Raw genomic sequence first — 22,313 nt, forward strand, 5'->3', positions numbered from 1 at the left:
AACCTCTTAAAACTCAATAATGAGACAACGTACAACAAAAGGGCCAAAGACCTTAACAGACATCATACCAAAGAAGATATACAGGTGGTAAAGACGCACATGCAAAGATGCTCTACATCATGTTATCAGTGAAAGTACACACTTAATAGCATGGCTAAATTCTGGAGCACTGCTAACATCTAATGCATGCAAGGATGTGGAACAACAAAACTCTCATTCACTACTGGTGGGAATACTAAATGGTACAGACACTTTGGAAGACAGTTTTGTGATTTCTTCTAAAACTCAACATACTCCCACTATATGATCCAGCAACCCGGATGCTTGACATTTTCTCAAAGGAGTTGAAAATGTATGTCCACACAAACAACTGCATATGGATGTTTCTATCAGCTTTTTTTTTCTTCCAAAATTGCCCCAACTTGGAAGTAAATAAGATGTCCTTCATAAAGCAAATGGCTAAATAAACTGCGATACAGCCAGATAATAGAATATTATCTAGTGCTAACAAGGGAAATGAGCTATCAACCATGAAAAGACATGGAGGAACCATAAGGCCATACTCCTAAGTAAAAGAAGCCAATCTGAGATCTGTCCATTCCCCTCCGCCACCTTGAAGGATGGTCTCCCAAGAAGGCGAGTGCAAGTGCAATACCTGCCTGTCTCAACATCAGTGCCTGGCCCCATGAGATCTTACTTTACCCTTTGGGCTTGGGGTCATTGAGAAAGCTATGTCAGTGATGGCAAACCTATGACATTTTTTTGGTTGATTTTGTAGTTCTATGTTCTTTCCATAAATGTTATTTTTTATAATGGCAAGTGGTGAAAATGGGAAAAATAATAATAAAGAGTAGAAAAAGATAACAAGTTTCATTGCAGTCCTAAATTGCAGACTGTCACAAGATGCCTGCATACGGAATGATGTCCATTCAAACTGTTACATTTTTTGATAATACTCAACTCCCTTAATTCCCACACCGCTACCTTCCTTCTGACAGGATCATTATATTAACCTACTACCTAGAACCCTTATCTTTTGTCTCGCCCTTCCCTAATCTAGCCTCTACATCACTGTGTGAGGTTGTTGCAATAGCCTGACCTTGCTCACTTACCTTGCTTTTGTCCCTCCACTACATGTTTTCTCCTGCTTCCCAGTCCCTAGGAAATGCTGCCTCCTCTGCTTTAACACCTGCCAGCCTTCACCACTTAGTAATCTCCTCCTTTGCTTCAAGGAGGTAAGCTCAAGAGTGACTTTCCCTGTAGGGGAGCCATCAATTTTTTTGTATTCTCAGGCTGAATTAGGTGTTTTTTTCATGTTCTCATGACACTGCATCCCTCTACCCTAGAAATGCACAGTGATTCTCTCATATAATTCATCAGTGGGCTGTGATATAACTGAGGCTGGGTTATATCTTATTGATCTTCATGCCCCCAGATCTTAGTGGAACTCCTGGGCACATAGAACATACTCCAAAATATTTATTGAAACAGATCTATCAAATGATTATAGAGCTGCAAAAAATGTGGTCTCATCTCACATCCGGGTTAAGAATGTAAAATCTAGGACAGCCCATATACCTGGTAATCAGATCTCTAAGCAACCTAACTCCAACCACTACTAGAGGGAAAAAAAATCGGTGTTGAGTATTATTTTCCTTTTATTTGTCATTTTTAATATATTCAGGCAAGTGAGAGAGCTAAAAGTGGCAGACAAACAGAAGTACTCAGACTATTGTGAGCTACATTTAAAAATATTTTAACACTTAGAGTAATTGATATGTGTAGCAAATAATATTCACACCATGAGAGCATATAGTTTTACAGTTTTTTCCAACAAATGCTTTTCAGATCACTTTCTATATAACAGACACAGTTCTAAAAATATCAATTCATTTAATTCTTATAACAGCCTTAAGATGTCATCACAGGACCAATTTGGGACTTTCTTTACTGACTTGTGATAACAAGCTGACTCCTTTTCCCAGCATCCAGCAGAAAGACTTTAAATTGAAGAGAATAATAGTATCTACAGAACTAAAAATTCTTTTCAAATGTCCTAAAGGGTATCAAAAGATCTAAGGAAGAGAGCACATCAAAATGAGTACTGCAATAATTATCATCTCTAACGTACTTGCAAAAGGGGAAACAAATAATAAATTGGAGTTTTGAGTGAAATTTTTGTATGACCTTGGAGTACCACATATTTGAAGTAAATCACCTGATAAATAATGGACAGAAGGCAATAGAATACTCATAGGATCAAGATAAATCCAGGCTTGTCACAACATAAAGCAGATAACAGAACAAAATCTTGAAAATAATCTTCTCCTTATTTACACTTTTAGTCAAGAGTGATTAATTGCAGATAGAAGACGTAAAGAGAGCAGACTGAAGTATAGACAAGTTGAAGTGCTATGAAATGAAAGCTAAGGGCACTGAGTCCTTAGTAAATAGCATACTGGTCCATATTTATGAGCCAACTGTCAATGACAAGGAATTTGCACACATTAATGAATACAGATTGGTACTAAAGTTGCAACAACCTTTCCTATTTTGAAAAGAATAGTACATGGAGAAGGAAAACACAGATATTAATAAGTCAGAGGGACACATATACCACTGGATAAAGTTAGCAGAGTTGTATCAATGAACTTGAATGAAGCTATAGAAGGCCTGCTTGTCAAATTTACTGATAACAAGAGGTCTAGAGAAATGACTAATGCTTTAATATATTTTATTGATTTTTTACAGAGAGGAAGGGAGAGGGATAGAGAGTTAGAAACATCAATGAGAGAGAAACATCGATTAGCTGCCTCCTGCACACCCCCTGCTGGGGATGTGCCCGCAACCAAGGCACATGCCCTTGACCAAAATCAAACCTGGGACCCTTCAGTCCACAGGCCGATGCTCTATACACTGATCCAAACCAGCCAGGGCCTGACTAATGCTTTAGATAACAGGATCAGCATTTAAGAAAATCTGGTTAAACCTCAAATTAACAAAAGTAAGTTAATACATGTGTATCTCATTTTGGATATTCTACTTATACTAGTATGTCACCTTTTCACACAGGCCTCTTTTGACCATCTATTTCTAATATGGCCTTTGGTATTCTCCACTCACCATTACTTCACTCTATTTAGTTTTCAACATAGCACGTATCCTTTCCTAATACTTTCCTTATGTACTTATTAGTTTGTTTTCTTTCTAACTTCACTGGAAAGTAAAATGCATGCAGTAGTACTGTAACCTTGATTAACTTGTATCACTGAGAGTGAAACAGAAGCACTAAGTAAACATATGTCAAAAAATAAAATGCCTATTTTTTTTTCTCTTCACTTAAAAAGAAATTTGACAAGGGAAGAATGGGGAAATCCAATAACAGTATTTCTTAAGAAATAGGGCATCTGTAGAATAATAGAAGCACTAAGTACTGGGTGGTTTTGACACTGAGTAGTCATTTGACCTTTGGTCAATCATGTAATTTCTTCAGAAACAGTTTACTCATCTGTGAACAAGGCTGATAATAGCCCCTCAGAGGTTTTATAATAATGTGTATAAAATAAATTTATAAAGTATAATGTACAAAACAAAAGTGAAGAATTATGATTGGGGGTCCGGGTAGGGGGTTGAGTAAATGCTCAATATGAACCCTCAGTGTCTTGTGACTTTTGAAAACATAATAAGATACAAACATTGGAAATAATAGTATACATTTTGTACTGGCAAGACCCAATCCAGATCATTGTATTTCCTCTTACTTGCATGTTATCTAAGATATTGACAAATGTCTAAAGGAAGACCAAGCAAATATAGGTTGTAGAAATAATGCCATTTGTAAAACATTGGAAATAATTGGGGGGAAAGTGACCATAGGGAGATGGGAAGGGGAGGGGACTATGGTACTTATTTTTTTCTAATATTTTGTATTTTTTTTTCTTTATTGATTATGGTATTACATATGTGTCTTTATCCCCCATTGCCCCCCCCCCCCCCCCCCCCCCCCCCTCCCCCCCCCCCCCCCCTGCCTGTGGCCCAAAGCTCTGCCCTCTGACTCCCCTCAGACCCACTGGTTGCCTGGGACCAGGAATGGGTGGAACCCTGAGAATTCAGATCTAGGATCACTGGCTTCCTCGCCTATACCCCACAGTCTCTCCAACGTGATGCCCACACAGGTGGGTGATGCTGGGCAGGACACAGGCTGGCAGGACCTCGGGGCCCACCACTGGGGTTGGGCAGTGAGTAGGCTATCCTCAGAAGCCAAGTTTAGATAGAGGGCAGCTCCACCAAGTGGGTAGCCCAACACCAGCACCCTGGGGCCGAGATCAGACTGCAGGGCACCAGGGCCTCATCGGCTCTTCACCAGGACCCTGTAGAGTGAGAAGCTGAGGATGGCAGCAACAGCAGCCCCAAAAGCCCCCAGTGTCACCCGGAGCCAGAAGGAGGTGGTGTGCAGTTCCCCATGGACCAGGTACCTGCAGGAGAGAGGCTGGTTGGAGACACCCTCAGGGTGCTGTCCAGATGCTTGCTGCTGTGCCCCCCTCACCACCACCACCCCCCAATTCCGAGGGGGAGATGCCTGAAAGATTCAGCAAGTGCTCCATTGGAAAAGCCCCACAAATGTTAAACTATTTGCCTGAAATGACTTTTGCCGAGTCCTGCTGGAGGAACACAGCGACTCCTCCTCATGCCCTTTGCATTGACATCACGGAGACAAAGGCGCCGATACCTCCCGAGTTCACCATGCCCTGACATGCTTGCCATGTGCACAGACCTGCACACGTATGGTTTAGAGAAACTGCAGGTGAGACATGGAGAAGGAAATGGAAAGTAGAAAAGACGGGAGATGGGACCCGCAGAGACACAGGTTAAAATCATCTTCGTTACTTTCTCCCCTCCCACTCCAGCTCTCCATCCGCGCGGGAGGAGGCTGCGGGCTGCGGACTCAGTGCTGGAATGAGGAGTAATTGAGCCCGAGCCGAGCCGAGGTAGCGTCTCCTCCCGGTGTCATTGCTGCAGCCTCCAGTGCCGGGTCCGGAGGTCCTCAACCGCCTGGCTCTCCGGTGCCCAAGCGCCCGGCACACACAGCCCAGGCGCCGCCGAAGTTGCGGGGCACAGGACTCCGGAGGAGGCATTGGCTCCTGAACTTTTCACGTCATTTGCTGCTCGGAGCCCCTTCTCGCCTCTCGGCGCAGCCGTTCCCACCGCGAGTCCCCGGTGCTCATGGGGCAGGGCAAGAGCCGCTTGCAGCACTGAGCCGAACCGGACTCGAGCCCCGTGATGTCCGGCACCAAACTGGAGGACTCACCCCCGTGTCGCAACTGGTCATCCGCCTCGGAGCTGAATGAAACTCAAGAGCCCTTTCTAAGCCCCACCGACTATGACGACGAGGAATTCCTGCGGTACCTGTGGAGGGAATACCTCCACCCGAAAGAATACGAGTGGGTCCTGATCGCGGGCTACATCATCGTGTTCGTGGTGGCTCTCATCGGGAACATCCTGGGTGAGTCCTGTCCCCGGCAGCCCTCCAGAGGGCTGCCACGTACCCTTCGCCCCGGGCTGCAAAAGCTCGGAGACCCCTCCCTCCCCCTGGGATGCAAACAAAGAGGTCCCTGCCCTCCGGGTGGGGTTTTCTATTAAAAAAAAAAAAGTTTTCTGATTTTCGGAACCAGGACCGAGCCTTGAAATAGTGATTCTTTTTTTTTGTTTTGTTTTGGGGTTTTTTTCTGCAGAGAGAAGCGGGGGAACCGCGTTTCTCTTGCCAGCACCTGGGTGACAAGTGCCAGCAGAGGGGCAGCGAGGGCTGCCGCCAGGTGGATTTCCAGAGCGGGGAAATTAGCCATCCTTTTGTGTGGCGTGGCTGGCGGTTTCAGGGGCTTTGGGGAGAAGTAGAGCTGGCAGAATGAAAAGCTGTTGCCTACACGGAGCAAGCCTGCTTCGGCTTTTGAAGTCACTAAGGATTTGTGGGCGAGGTGGAGTGCCCCTTGGCGAGGAGGCTTAGGCTCTGTCTGGAGGTGGGCATGAAAGGGCAGGGAGTGGAGACCCAGGCGAAGCAGCGAGGTGCACTCACGCACTGAGGGCTTAATTATAGAGGAACCATGCTGGGAGCAAGCAAGAAGGAGGGGCATCTGAGAAAAGTGCCAAAGAGATCCCAATCATCCATCCATTCATTCATCATTCATTCATTCATACACTCAACCAATATTCTACCCTCCCCCCCGCCCCCCCAGAACATGCTTGTTGCCACAGTTCAGAAAGATTTGTAACTGGTTGTTTTGTGTGTGTGGTTTTTTTTCCCCCAAACAAGATCGATTTTAATGCTAGGCTTATCTCTATTTGTCCCTGTCCAGATTTGCATGCAAAACCACCCATTCTCCACCTCTGCACAATTTCTGAGGGTTGGGGAGTGGGCGCAATGGTGATATGATGGCTGTGGTGGTGGAGTTGATTAGAGCAGCTGGGGAATCCACTTAAAAAGAGCTTTAGGAGGGCCTTGAGGACTTAACATGAATTGTGAATGGACCGAGCATGTGCCTCGATGAATGGAGAGTGGGAGGCAGTTCATATGTAGGGGGCAGTGTGGAGGGAATCTCTGTTGAAAAGAACAGGAGGAGACGGGGGAGGCTAGGTGAAGATGCTCTCTCGGTGATGGTTATGAAAAGGGAAGAAGAGGAATGATGTGAAATAGGCTGGGAGGCTTTGAAGTCCAAAGCAAATAGTCTGTAGCTTCAATGCAGGGTGATAAGGAACTTACCAGGCTTTCAGCATTCATCTCAGACTTACCTGCTCTCTCCAAGTGCGCCAGGCTGCGCAGGAGGCACTCAAAGTAGCAGGTAGTAAGAGTCGTTGGCAGTATATGACTGAGAGGTGTTCTGGAGAAAGTTGGTAGACTTAGTATTTGGTAAGAGAAATAAGACTCCTCTGAGAACTTTAGTTTGCTCTTCCTGTATTATTTTAGACTTTTTTTTTTTGTTGGTTTTTAAAAATATAAACATAAGGGAATATTTTGGGGATGCCAACAAGATGGATGAAGGTGCAGATGCACATGATTAGGGCCCTTTGTTATAAGGACACATCTGTTAATAACAATGCCTTTCTTGTTTTCCTTCTTGTCATTCATCCTTAGTGTTACAACTATTCAGACACATGGCCACCACTATAGCAACACTGCACTGCATTATGCCAACACTTAATAATAAGTGAATAATCCCAATTGAAAATCTGTTGAGGACCTAATGTGTGCCAGACCCCTTCATATACACTCTCTCACTTAAACCTCAAAGTAGCTTATATTTGACATAAGAAGTTTGACTTAGAGAAATGAAATTACTCATTAAGGAACATGCTGCAGATTCAATTCCATTTTTCCTGACCTCATATCCAGAATGCTTCAAGAATGTTTCACTCTAGATCAATCTGGAAAGCATATAGAGAATGAATTCCTTACTCCTGATTGTCTGCAAGTCTATTAAATATACTTCCTATTCTCTTCTGCACCTGTGTCCAATGCTAGTAAATTACCACAGGGGGTTAATTCTATTATTCTATTATTCTCTCCAACAAAAATCTATCCATATTGCATTGCAGTAAAATTTTGACATGTCTTGAAGGGATAGCTACAAATCATATTTCCCCTCTCTAATTTTATTTCAGGCTTAATCTCTGTGATAAAATTTGCTCCTCTTTGCTGTTATTTCATTCTGGCTTTGCACAGACCTGTGATGCATCCTCTTTATATCCTAATTGAATAGTTTAGGGGCACATGCTTGCTAATCTGGGGAATGTTTTAATCTCAAGAAGTAAGACAACTTGTTTCATTACCTAAGGAAGAGAGTACTGTCCATAGCTCCAAGTGCTGAAATGGCCATTTCCATTTAGCTTACAAAGAAAGCTTTAATCAAAGCCCTCTGCTTTCAAGATACTGACAGCTATTTTGTTCAGCACTGAATGACACTGAAATCCTCTCTGGCTGAACTGAAATTCATTCTTTACTGACATATTCTGAAAGTTGATGCGGTTAAGTTTGACATTTAAACAAATGAGCAGTGTCATTACTCACAGACAACTTCCTGCTCTTTGATGTCACTGTCAAATTTGCAAAACAGATTAGATTGAGAACTGCTTTTTTGCCCCTCTGGGATAAGTAATTTTATTCAGAGATTGGCAGGACAAAAAATCATATTATTCTTCAAGATAAAGAGGCAACCTTAGGTTTGAAGGTGAAACACCACAATGTAGGTAGCAAATGTAATCACTGACCCTTTAAGTCCATTCACCGTTTGCACTTGCATGTAACTGACTACTTGGAAAATATCAACCTTGTTGAACTTACAAATATAATGTACCAGTTAGAAGGCATTTCGACCACAATGCCCTTTTGTGAAGTGATGTAACAGGATGATAAAGTCTTGATCATCCCCACCTTATTGTCTTTAGTCCACAGTTCCTCTCTCATTATATGCCCTCTCCACTATCAGGTGATACTTTCCAGAGATGGAAAGCAGTTTCCTGGGGAAAATGTTACAAATTCATAAAAAATAAGGCAAATATTACTATACATGGAGTTTCATAAGTATAATCATTCTAATATAAGGCACACACATTTCATTATATAATTTAAGTCCTAGGGGTGAAGGTGGGGCAGTGTTCTTTTTGAAAGCAGTGTTTGCCAGCTTTAATGCTGGCAAAATTATGCCCCATAAAACCTATTCCTGTGTATATCTTGTACTATAGCCAATTATTTGACTAGTACATTTTGCGCAATATTATGTTTTTTTTAAATTATGTATTTTGGGGGAGAGGGCTCTTGGGGACAACTCAAAGGAAACTCTTTAATGTAATTCCTACATGTTATCTTTGTAGTTGAAACTGAGAGATGGGTTCTAGTCAGTTTAAACATTCAACATTTGGAGGAAGTGAGCAATTCTCTGCCTTTCTTCTGCATTTAAAGATATCTATTTTTTACCACGATTGTGTCTATTTTCCTGTTGGTGTTGCCATATGAAAAATAAGGAGAACATTCAACAAATGACATGACAAGAAGCTGTGCTTCTTGCTTCTTGTGTGACCATTAACAAATTATTACTAGTAAGCTCTCCAAGTCTGGTTTTTCCAATTGAAAATTAAGGGTGGTTATGCCTGACTTATAGAAAGCTGATGAGGATGTAATATATAGATATAGAATATACATATATATTCATCAACACATAGTAAACACTAAATGCCAAGTTCTATCCCTTCATTTCCATTGTTGAAGTCCCTCCCCAATGTGGTTTGCAGCTGTCTTCTGCCTCCATGGCCAGTCTGTAGTTCTGTAGCTCTTAATGGCCTCTGCTCTAGCCTTCTTCTGAATTGAGTATTTTACTAAAAGGTATTAGTAAAATGGATCTGGCCTTTTTCTCAATTGAGAATTTTGCTATCAGCTATTCATAAAACGATGTTGACACATGTTACTCTCCTTTTCCATCCCAGCTCCACCCACCCATCCCCTAACAGGTGCTTAGTGCCTTTATACTGAGTGATTTGCATTGCCTTCCCACCTCTCTGTGAAAGTCATTCCTATCATGATAATTTTTCCTCTCTCTTTCATGGTTTCAATTTCCCTGCACTGGGTCCATTCACAGAATTTTTAAATTGTTAGCTGGTTGGTCTATCACTGTTAATGTTTTAAATAGAACTCATGTACACACAGACACACAAAAAAACTGCAATGATATGTTGGTTTAACTGAGTCAAAGCACACTGCTCATTAAGGGTTTACCCAGTAGCAGGTAAGCTAATTGGGTGGGTGGGATGGGAGGAATATCTGTCATAGGGTTGCTTCTTACAAAGCCAATCTTATGTCCCAGATGTGGAAATGCAGAGTTACAAGTTCTCACTATCCCTCAGACTAAGAGACATTTCTTTGATGCTTCTTCTGATGCCCACTTCAGCTCTGTGGGTGTGCGTAAGCCCAGCCTTTCCTCCACAGGAAGCAGAAAGAGGTTAGAGATAATACCTTATTCATCTCCTCCAGGACTCCATAGAAGTCATGACTAGTGACTGTAAAAGGTAATATTAATATGGTCATTAAGCCTTGAATGTGCATGTTTTTAGAATGCAAAATGCACCCTGACATATCTCACATCCTTAGTGCTGTTGGCTCCATTGAGTAATGGCTCACTAGTAAGGTTCAGTCAATGTCATGTGATGGACGAAGCTGAGGGTATTCATTTCTAGTTCCTTTCCTCGCTGCAAAGAGAAAGGAAGAATATTTGTTGCGTACTATATGCCAGGCTCCACAATGAATGTATTTCATTGATGCCTCATAACAAGCTTTTACTGAGGAATTTAATAGCTTTGTTTTATAAATGAGATAAATGAAATTCAAAAAGCTATTTTAATGTGTTCCAAAGTTTAGTCCTACAGTAAGTAGCAGCATTAGGTTGCAAATAAGGATCTATCAGGTTCCATGGCTCACTTGTGTTCCATTACTTCATCCTGTCTCTCTCCTTTGCTTCTAATTCTGATTAAGAAACACAGAAGAAAGGAGAGTGGAAATGATACTTAGGTGTGCCCTCTAGACAATTTACAGAGTTGTTCTGGCACGTTGCCATGGCATTTCTCTGACAGACTATAGCTGTGAGCTCATCTGATAAGCTAATCAAGGTCAGGCTACAGTTACTTCACAAGAGAAAAATTCAAGGTAATATAGGTGCTGCCAAAAATACTTTTTGCCTGGTCAGGGGGTGATTCATTGGATACAGGTTAGGTAATTGTGGCCTAACCTGTATCCAATGTATTATTTTGTTATTGAAGGTGCTGGGTTTAAGCATAAGTTAAGACTGAGGTTCTATCATTCAATATCTCACATGACCTAAAGATCTTTTTATTCTTTTTAAGTTTTCAAACCTACACATGCATTTTATTTTATTTTTTCATCCTATGTTATAATTAATAATGTTAACTTTAAAATTATAAATTTATTTTGATTTAACTGAATAGGTCAATCTTTATATCGCACAATATTGTTCCTAGACCATAATGGTGTTACTTATGTCCAAAGAGGCATAACCCACACACCGGATATGAAATGATCTTTAGACATTAACAATAGAACATTTTGAGGTGAAATACATGACATATATGACCAGTATTTTACTAGATGACTCATAGGACTGAATTTTTTAATTTTACCTTTGTTCTCAAAGAGAGATGATTTCTTAACCCCAGAATCGAACCCGGGACCCCCCAGTCCGCAGGCTGACGCTCCATCCACTGAGCCAAACCGGTTTCGGCGAGAGATGATTTCTTAACCAAGTAAATAGATTTCATACATATTTAAAATAGTGTTAACTTTATTGCCAGTAGAACTGTTTTCTAATAAACAACAACAACAAAAAAACTGTTCAGAATAAATATGTACTTTATTCTTTAAAATATTTTGGGGTTATTAACATTAAGTCTTTTCCAGTAATTTGCTTTCAATATGAAATACATATAAATGATGTTTAATATTTATATAGTATTTCACTCTTCAGAAGACATTGTTACTTATCTCATTTACTCTTCACAACAATCGTATTGAGTAGATCTTATTTAGTGGGGGGAAGAAATCAAGTACTTGAAGTGATTTAAAATCATCTTAAAAGAAAAGTTTGAGTACATGGAAATACCAAGGGGTTTTGTGTCACCTTGGGAAAGTTTGCCATTTTCCTATAATAGAAGATAACAGGATGAGGGATGCTAACTACCTTTGCCTGGCCTTCAGCTGTGATGTCTTTGTACCTGATTTTGTCAACATTCTGTGTTCAGATGTACATTAGCCAAATTCACACACCTGGCAAAAATAAAATAAAATAGAGTTCCAATGTTTAAATATACAATAAGAAGTCACTCTTGCAAGTCCTAGAATACTTGAAGTCCTTTTCATCATCACGGACTCTTTCTGTAAAGGAATCTTTATGAGAGCTTTGTTGGTCTGAATAGCTGGGCAATGCCATACTAGACCCTGAACTCTCATTGGCTTAGCATCACAAAAGTTTATGTCTTGCTTATTTAATATCTAATGTGGGTTGGAGAGTCTGATCCATCCAATAACTGGTGGTCCAGTTGCCCTCATGTTTTATATATCACCTTAACAGGTGGCCTCCTTGGTCACCAGCCTCCAAGATAGCTCCTGATGTTCCTTCATTTTCTGGTCTTCACATCCTTGTGGAGTCCTTTTCCACATTGTGCCAGGATTGCTCTGGGTGACCGACAACATACAGCACAAGTGATAGTATGTATCTTTCAAGATTAGAGCTTTATAAGAGATTACAGCTTCTGCCTTGAGTTCCCACTCTCTCTCTTGCTCTTGGATTTCTTGCCCTGGAGAAAGTGAGATGCCTCATTGAGAGTTACCTATATGATAAGAAATTGAAGTATCCATCCAATATCCATAGAGGAAATAAGGCCTCTAACAACCACATGTATGTTCTTGAAAGCAAATCCTTCAGCCAGATTGAGTCTTGAGATGACTGTGATTGCACCTTGACTGAAATTTAACAGGCTCCGAGACAGAACAGTCTGGCTAAGTTTTTTGCAGGTTCCTGACCCTTTAGAAGGGTATGTAAGATAAGACATTTGTTGGTTTGTTATTATTACTAGAGGCCCAGTGCACGAAATTCATGCATGGGTAGAGTCCCTAGGCCTAGCCAGCGATCAGGGCCGATTGGGATCTTCCAGTTGCCAGCCAGGGCCTTCCTTCCCCCGGCTGCCAGCTGCTGGCTGGGGCCTTCCTCCATTCCACTCCACCCCCTGGTGGTCAATGCACATCATAGCGAGCAGTCAAACTCCCAGTCAATCAAACTCCTGAAGGGACAATTTGCATATTAGCCTTTTATTCCATAGGATTTTTAAATTTGGAGATAAGTTGTCATATAGTGTCTTAAATTGTCATGGTAGAAGTGTGAACTAGAAAAAATATACTGGCTTCTAACTAATTTCACCCAGCAGCTACACATGTCAATTTTACGCATGATCACTTGGCCAAAACCAATCACATGCTATCACCCTAATTGCAAGAGCAGCTGAAAAGTGTAAAGGAACCTCATATCTGTCATGGAAACCATACAATAGTTAAAATAATTTTTAACTTGAATAGATTCAGAACAAGGAAATTTAAAGGAATTGTACTTAATGGCATATGGCTAAAATAAGCTGATAAATATATCCACTTCACATTTTGAATCTCTGCCAATAAAAGTAACTTAAAATATTGGGAAACTTTGCTAAATTAATTACTATGCTAAAAATCTAGGGTACAAATGTATTAGAAGCCAAGGAACCTACACTCCAGTTGGAGAGAGAAACATATCAATAGATTATTTCAATATAATGTGGCAAGTGTTCTGACAGACGGTTATAGGATATAGTGAAAGCCTATAAGAAGGGCACTCCATTCTAATTGGGGGATTAGAGAAAGACCCAGGAGGAGATGACACCTACACTGAGTTCTAATGCATAAATTCAAGTTATACAGGTGAAGAAAATTGGGTAAGGATGTTCTAAGCAGAGGAAACAACAAGAGCAAAATCAAAGATGCGTGAAATAGCATGGGCTATGAAGAGAGTATTAAGCAATTGGGTAACTCAAGTGTAACTGCAGATGAGGAGAGTCTAGAGGTAAGGCTGGAGCATTAGATAAGGGTTGGGTTATGAAAGGCCTTGTGTACCAGACTGAGGATCTTGGCTGGCTTTGACACTGTAATTTAAAGGGAGCCTTAAAAGTTTTCAAGGAGAGTGCTGCCATTGGTTTGCATTTTTTCATGAGAGCATTCTGGGCTTAATGTAAAGAATAAACCCAAAAAGAGGAAGACTTGTAAAGGTTTTACACCAGAGTTTGAGTCCTGTTTGGGGCTCATTAAATCAAGTCTACTTCAATGAAAAAAAAAGATAATAAAAGACAATCAAAATTATCTAAGTAATTATTTCTATAAGGTTTTCTACATGCTATATAAGGAAGAAAATGAGAAAAGAAGAAAGGGAGGAAATAGATAAAAAAATAAAGGAAGGGAAAAGGAAGAAGACTAAAATATAGGAAAAACTGTTGCTATTTTTGCTTTGCTGGATATTTAAATTTGAGAAATTTCTGTTTACATAATTTTTCATATTATTTTCTTGAAAGATGTATGTATGAATATTACATGTCATGGCTTTATTAATATTTTCCAATGTTCTATACAGTTTTCACTAAAATCATTTTTATAGTAACTTATTGTGGGGATTGCAAAAAGTTACTGTACTCCTAGCCACCTTGGCCTTTAGATCTTTTTTTATCCTCATACTGAGACCCCAAATATGAAAAATTTGAGATCTAATAAACATTTTTTATATATTTAAATGAAATCCCCAATTTTTGCTCCAATTTAATTGCAATTTTCTAATGCTCATTTGAAAATTTATTCTAAATGGCATTTTTATCATTTAAATAATCAAAGGAGATATCACATTGACCCCAGGTCATTCCTAAGGGAATTACAGGGAACATTTCTCTACAAGTTGACATGGTAACACTTCAAAATTTCTAAAACTATGGTTAGTTTAAAATTTTACACAGTAGAGTATAGAGATGTTATTTTATAAAGTTAGCACCTGAAATTTATATAATGTTATTAACCAATGTTAAACCCAATAAATTTATTTTTAAAAATTAAAATATATATACAAAATTTTAAAACTGGAAACAAATAAATATATTTAAAAAACACTTTTATTTGCTATTTCTAGTTCACATTGGGAATACAGTGGTGGGATTAAATATTGTAATATACTATTTTTCTTTGCTTTGTTAATCCTCACCCAAGGATATTTTTCCCATTGATTTTTAGAGAGTGTAGAGGGAGGGTGAGAGAGAAAGAGAGAGAAATAGAGAGAGAGAAACATCAATGTGAGAGAGACACATTGATTGGTTACCTCCTCAGGAGTCCCAACCAGGGCCAGGGATTGAATCTGCAACCCTTTGGTGTATAGTCCAATGCTCTAACCACTGAGCAGGGCTGCAATGTTCTTTTCTAGATTTTTAGTAAGTTTTTTTATTCCTACTGAGTGACTCTAAAATGAATTTATAAAGGACAGGCTTTATAACCATGTGTGGCCTTGATTTTATCAGTACATTGCTAGAAATGGAGTCAAAAAGGCACTGTCAATAAGAATTCATTTCATCAGTTTAGAGTAAATTTGATGAGTCATCCACTTTTTTAAAGAACTACATTGCTTATAAATACCATTTTGAAGCCAATTCATCTTTTTCAAATGTGCAGATTGTGCTAATCTTTTTGGATAGAAGTACGAAGATATGGTTAAGTGCTTATGAAACCATTTTGATATTGGGTGAAACTGAGTCAACTTTTCATTATGATAAAATATCTTAAAACTTAATCACTTCAATGAGAATACTTCATGTAAATGTTCTCCAATTTTAGAGAAAGCTTTAAGAAAATACATTAACAAATCTCACTAGCTGGTATAAGAAAGGACTTCATAATTATTGGGACAGTTACATGCTTGGTCTTGATGTATATTTCAGACAACCGAAGCCTAGAATGACCTTCTTCTATAAAGTCAGCAGAGATGGTGATGGTGACTCATAGATTCCTGAAAGTCAGTAACCCTAGTTCATAGACTTATATGGTTTATTTTTCCTGGGCGTAATGGACTTAGAAACTAATCAGTGAAAGGAAGTCAAACTATCTCAGTGGGAAAGAGAAATAATTTAATAACTTAAAAACTCATAAATAAAAACGTGCATGCGCACACATACACAGAGACACATTTGGGGGATTACAGTATATAGCTAATAGGATTTTAATACACCTTAGTTTTTTTTCATGCAGGTGTAAGAAGGTACCCTCTGAACTTTAAAAATGCCAAAACTGGCCTTGACTTTTCCAAAGTCAAAATATATTTTCAATTATTCTCTGAGTAAAATAACTAGCTTTTAGGGAAGCAAAAAAGATTAATACATTAGAGATGAGTAAGTCCTTGAATTAACATTCACACAAGGAGCATCTCGATCTCTTGATCATTGTAGCATAAGTTAATTCCCTTGGACAGACTCAATATATTCCTGCTCACAATCTCTAACCCCTCTGACCCTCTCATGGCTGCCTCCTTCTCAGGTCACATGTCACACCTTCAGACAAGGTCTCTATGAAGGCCAAGTCAGAATCATCACCCCTTCCCTTGTACTATGATACCATCCCATTTTATATTTGGCATTGAATGTACTACTATTTGAAATTATACTCTTGATTTACTTGTTCATTTTTCTGTGTGTCCCTTAAGTATCATGTAAGTTTCATGAGGAGAGATCCTTTATTTTTCTTTTTGGCAGGTGCATCCTCAGTGTCTAGAACAGTGCTAGGCGTGCAGGAATTGTTAGCTACCAACTGAATTAGACTTCCACCAGGAGAAATACTTTAGTGATGAGTACATTTTTTTAAAAAAAGGCATTGCGGGCTTGAAATGTCTTTGATATAAACATTTAAAATAAAAATTCAGTAATTTGAATTATGTTTGTGATAATTTTGGTCAATATCTTAAGGAACACACACTTGAAAATGAATATTATATAATGACTAAACTAATGATTCCGGAGAACATTTGCAAATCTCTCGCCAGCACTGAAATCCCCTGGACATTAACATGAAACTGTTTGGCTCTTGTCATGAAAAACAAGTGGGATTTACAAACAGTGCAGGTTTTTCTTTTCCCCCTCAAGAAAGTTATACCAAGATCCTTCCAAATAACATGATATATTTCTGTAATAACTGAGGAGAATATGAATGTACAAAATTCTTACTTAAGCCCTCTTTGCTCTTTGTTTCAAAGTAATTCTTATTTGTTGTTGTTGTTGTTGTTGTTGTTTTTTTGAAAATCTAAGGAAACATTTGTGATCCAGATGCAGTAAGGGAGCTGAGACTGAAAGTTACCAGGAGTCCACACTTTCTGCAATAAAAAGGGCCAAACATACCCTCATCTGAGCCCAGGATGTTTCAGGAATGCCCACAGCGCCTCAGCGTTAGGAATCCTTTGTCATTCTGCCCATTGCCAGTGACATAACAATTCTGGTTACCTTGAGATGGAGCACAAGAGCAGTGTTGGGAATAGCTAAATAGTTCTAGACACTTTATTTAATGAGGAACAAGAAAAAAATAAACCATTTTTACTAACTCTGGACCTCAGTTTCCTGAAATATTCATCAATTTATAAAATTTTAACAATCAAAGTGCTGTCTTGCCCGGAGAAGGGCGGCATTGCTAATTTTGGCAGACACTTAACCAATTAAACCAATTTTATCAATTTTTCTCATTATTATAAATCAAATAAATTACAGTAGAATTTCACATTAAGCTTTTTGGAGGTGTTATATTGCTCTAATTACATAACTCTTCAACGTTTTAGTCAGTCCTACAACCACCTATGTGATTTGGCTATTAGTCACTCTGTTTCCCAGGGAGTAAGTAATAGTAAACATTCCCATTTAATATTAGAGAGCTGCTATTGTGCTGTTGGAACAGTTTCCCATATTATCACTTTGCTTCCCCAAAGGATGAGAACACTAAATAAATACCGTGTTTTGTTCCCCATTTCCATTTCTCCTTGGATAGTGAAACTATTCTAGTGTGCGTAATAAAAATATAAAGTGGGTAATTAAAAAACCCACAAACATTCCTGTGCATTTTTGTAAACTCAGCTGAAAGGGTCTGGAGTTTCAGGGACTAATCACCACGGCCCCGGGGACCTGTAACTCATTGTAGGTACCTGGCCACAGAGAGGGGAAGAGGAGTGGCCGCAAAAGTCAAGCCTGGCATAGATTTTCTCTCCTGGAAAACAGGAGTGCATAAGACTTCTCTGAGTGCCCAGTCACAATCAGCAACAATGGCAGTATATACAGATTGTTGGTTTGAAGTCATGAAAATAGATCTTTATCATCCAGAAGGAGGTAAAAGCAACATAGAAAAGCAAAGGATTCCGTCCAACTGTAGCAGCAAAATGTGCACACACACAAATAAAGCAACCTGAATCAACACCCAGGTTTTCTAGGGCTTATCTAATTTGGAGCTATTTCCTTTTTTTTATTTCATTCAGCAAATATTTATTGAACACCCACAACATGTAATGTGTTCTATTACATTCTGTGGAGGAAGCACAGTAGTGAATGAGACATGCTGCTTACCTACAAGGAATTTCTAATCTTGTGGGAGAGACTAGCATGTAAACAATAGATGACAGTATGAGGGTTACTGAAGAGGCATGCATGCTAAGTGTTAGAACATGGAAACATAAAAATTGGATCTGACTTGGGGTAGGAAGTACTCTTTCGCTTACAGCGGTTCTCAACCTGTGGCGGTTGAACGATCCTTTCACAGGGGTCGCTTAAGACCATCCTGCATATCAGATATTTACATTACGATTCATAACAGTAGCAACATTACAGTTATGAAGTAGCAACAAAAATAATTTTATGGTTGGGTCACAACATGAGGAACTGTATTTAAAGGGCCAGAAGGTTCGGCTCGTGAGCCAAGGTAGCCTTTGAGGTATTGTTGGCATGTGAGTATAATTTTGTAAAGTTCCAAAGGATGAAAAGAAATTAGACTAATTTGATGAAGTCACCAGAGTAAATTTATGGTTGCTTGCAAATATAGAAATAATTTTGCCGAAACATGTCATTCAGGGAATTCCAGTAAGACATGAGCTTTCCTGAATATTTCTGGGTAATTTCAAGTAACAGAGACTTCAAGTAATCTCCTCTGATGCTTTGTATTGCTTTTCTGGCCTTCTTTATTCTGTGGGAATCTGCCACACAGATACCTGTTATGTTACATCATGGTAGAATCAATGTAAAAAGTTTAAAATCCTGGAGTTATTTGAAAATAAGTTCTGATATATCAGAGTGCCCAAAGGAAGATAGTCTAGCCGTGGTCGGCAAACTGCGGCTCGTGAGCCACATACGGCTCTTTGGCCCCTTGAGTGTGGCTCTTCCTAAGCCTTAGGAGTACCCTAAATAAGTTAATAACAATGTACCTACCTATATAGTTTAAGTTTAAAAAATTTGGCTCTCAAAAGAAATTTCAATCATTGTACTGTTGATATTTGGCTCTGTTGACTAATGAGTTTGCTGACCACTAGGGCAATGGAAAGAAGTGAAAGTTATCTGAGATAAACATATTGGGAAGCCAGTTCAGAGCCTGTTGAGACTTTTCAAAAAAGTGATTATAAGGGTAAAACCAAAGCAGTGGAGTTGAATAGGAAAAACAATGAAACAAATATATAGGACACTCTGGGGATAGATACTGGCAACCCATCAAATGTAAGGATTTGTTGGGAACAGAAAATAATCTTCTGAGTAATAGATATTTTTTGCCAATAGAAAGAATATTGATCATCTCATTTGTCTTTTTCTTAACATAGAAACGATAGAAAGAAAATCAAGTGTTGTGAGGAGAGGGGTAGTCATGAATTTGGTCAAGGCAGGTTGAGTTAGAATTACTAGAGGAATATATATGTGTAGCTGTTCACTAGGAAGTAGGACTTGCTTTGCCACATGCCACTCACAATTAGTTTGCTACTCAGAGAAGGATAAGCAAGTATCTACAGTTTTTGTGAGAATTACTTAGGCAGTGTCTTCTGGGGTAATTAAAAGCATGCAAGGAAGTATACATTTGTTAATAGGTGAATCAAGTGGCAAGTTCTTTTTCGCAACACTAAAATTTATTTATTTATTTTTTATTGATTAAGGTATTACATATGTGTCCCTATCCCCCCATTGCCCCCCAACCCCCAATCATGCCCTCACCCTCACCCCCTGTTGTCTGTGTCCATTGGTTATGCTTATATGCATGCATACAAGTCCTTTGGTTGATTTCTCCCCCTTACCCCCACCCTCCCCTACCTTCCCTCTGAGGTTTGACTGTCTGATTGATGCTTCTCTGTCTCTGGATCTGTTTTTGTTCATCAGTTTATGTTGTTCATTATATTCCACAAATGAGTGAGATCACATGATATTTATCTTTCTCTGACTGACTTACTTCACTTAGCATAATGCTCTCCAGCTTCATCCATGCTGTTGCAAATGGTAGGAATTCCTTCCTTTTTACCGCAGCATAGTATTCCATTGTGTAGATGTACCACAGTTTTCTAATCCACTCATCTGCTGATGGGCACTTAGGCTGTTTCCAAATCTTAGCTATGGTAAATTGTGCTGCTATGAACATAGGGGTGCACATATCCTTTCTGATTGGTGTTTCTGTTTTCTTGGGATATATTCCTAGAAGTGGGATCACTGGGTCAAATGGAAGTTCCAATTTTAGGTTTTTAAGGAAACTCCATACTGTTCTCCACAGTGGCTGCACCAGTCTGCAATCCCACCAGCAGCTATTATGTATCCTTAGCAGCTAAATGAAATAGGCAAAATTTCTTCCCTCAGGAAACTTATATTCTAGTGTGTCATTTAAGATATATTTTGACAGTAAGTCCAATAGGATTTGCTAATAGATTGCATATGGGTGTGAGAAAAAGAGAGGAGTCAACATGATCATGACAAGTAAATGGATGTTGGTTCAATTTATTGAGATGTGGGATGCTGGGGAGGAGCAGGTTTGAAGTAGGGAAGGGGAAAAAATCAAAAGAACTATACATTTTGAGATAGTTCATCTACACTAATAAAAGAGAAAGATACAAATTGACTGTACCTTCGTGACGCCCACCAGCCAATCAGGAGTGAGTATGCAAATTGACCCATCAAAGATGGTGGGTCAATTTGCATACACAGGCTCCGAGCGGCTGGGGGTGGGGTGGGACGCTTGCGTCATGGCCATGGCGGCAATGCAGGCTTTCCACACCGCCCAGCTGCTCCAGGACTCTGGGTAGTGTGGGAAGGCAGGAAGGCGGCTCCAGGCGGAGTGAAGGTGGTGCCAGCAGCCAGGGGAAGAAAGGCCCATTCTTGCACGAATCTTTGTGCACCAGGCTTCTAGTTTGAATATAAAATCAGGAGTTTAAGCATTAAGTCAGATGAAGTAAACCTGTGATTTATAATCAGTCATCTTTTATGTTCATGTTTTTTTACATACCCCCATAGATATCAAAGACTATAGAATGAACTGGGTAGTGAATACAAACATTTTTCTTACATGTTATTTTATTCTTGGCTTTCTCCTGTGTGATATTATCACAGATATGTTTCCTTAAATTGGGTAAAGGATCACCTTGAGCCATGTATGAAGAAACAAAAAATTAGGGTGCATAGTAAAAATTTTGTTTCAGGGCCTATGCCAGACTTATTGAGTCAGGTTTATGGGGTGGTAAATCAAAAATCGACATTTTCTTTCTTTTTTAAAATATATTTTTATTGCTTTCAGAGAGGAATGAGGAGGGAGAGGGAGAGAGAGATAGAAACATCAATGATGAGAGAATATTATTGACTGGCTGCCTCCTACACGTCCCCTCCTGGGGATTGAGCCTGCAACCCGGGCATGTGCCCTTGACCAGAATCGAACCTGGTACTGTTCAGTCCGCAGGCCGACACTCTATCCACTGAGCCAAACCAGCTAGGGCTAGAATGGACATTTTCAAAAGAGCCCCAGTACACTGAGATGAGAATCCCTGCCATGGGAAAAGGTAAAGTCACCGTCCTGTTATAGGAGGTTTCCTATATTTAGAGACGAGCTTGAGAGCCAGGTAATTTTACATTTGACACAAATTAAAGCGTGCCTATAAAGAGCTATCAGAAGAGAGAAGATGAAAAGACTTGACTTGAAATGGGATTAGACAGAAAATGCAGCAAGGAGGCGTTAAATGAGAAAAAAATGAAGCATTGAGAGTGTGGGAGTCCCAAAAGTCCAGTGATCACTTTGAAGTGATAGTTACTTAACATTTTGAGCAGAGGTAGCAGTGGGCACATTGACTCAATTTATCATTGTTATAGTCAGTACACATTGTTTGTTATCCAACTTTACCAAAAAAGGACATTTCAGAAGTCTGGCATGATGAGCAGAATTCACTGCAAACAGAATTAGTAATGCAATGATTTAGAAAAATTCTAGAGAAAAATAGAATTAGTACTGCAAAGGTTTTTCTTTCTTTATTCTGCATTTTTTAATTTATGACTTTCTATGTGAAGTCATTCTTTCAGATTGGAAATGAAATTTACTTCCTATTCCTGTGTCCCTGGAACCATGAAATAAAGTCTACACCTACATTTTATGCCTAATAAATGTAGTTAATCGGTTATATCATGGAAGGCATCTGAGGTTTGCTATGAAAAGGTGTTTGACAGCACAAAAACACATG

The 22,313-nt window shown here is 39.4% G+C and overlaps 1 protein-coding gene across 1 annotated transcript in view; it reads left to right on the forward strand.

Moving 5' to 3' along the window:
- Positions 1–4,901: 4,901 nt before the first annotated feature.
- Positions 4,902–22,313, forward strand: part of HCRTR2 (hypocretin (orexin) receptor 2) — a 99,396-nt gene continuing 81,984 nt past the window's right edge. The window contains exon 1 of the mRNA XM_005863299.2: positions 4,902–5,503. Coding sequence (XP_005863361.1) covers positions 5,281–5,503 — 223 coding nt within the window. The 5' untranslated portion in view covers positions 4,902–5,280. The remainder of the gene's footprint in view (positions 5,504–22,313) is intronic.

Source organism: Myotis brandtii, unplaced genomic scaffold (assembly GCF_000412655.1).
Source record: "Myotis brandtii unplaced genomic scaffold, ASM41265v1 scaffold176, whole genome shotgun sequence".
Taxonomy (NCBI): Eukaryota; Metazoa; Chordata; class Mammalia; order Chiroptera; family Vespertilionidae; genus Myotis; species Myotis brandtii.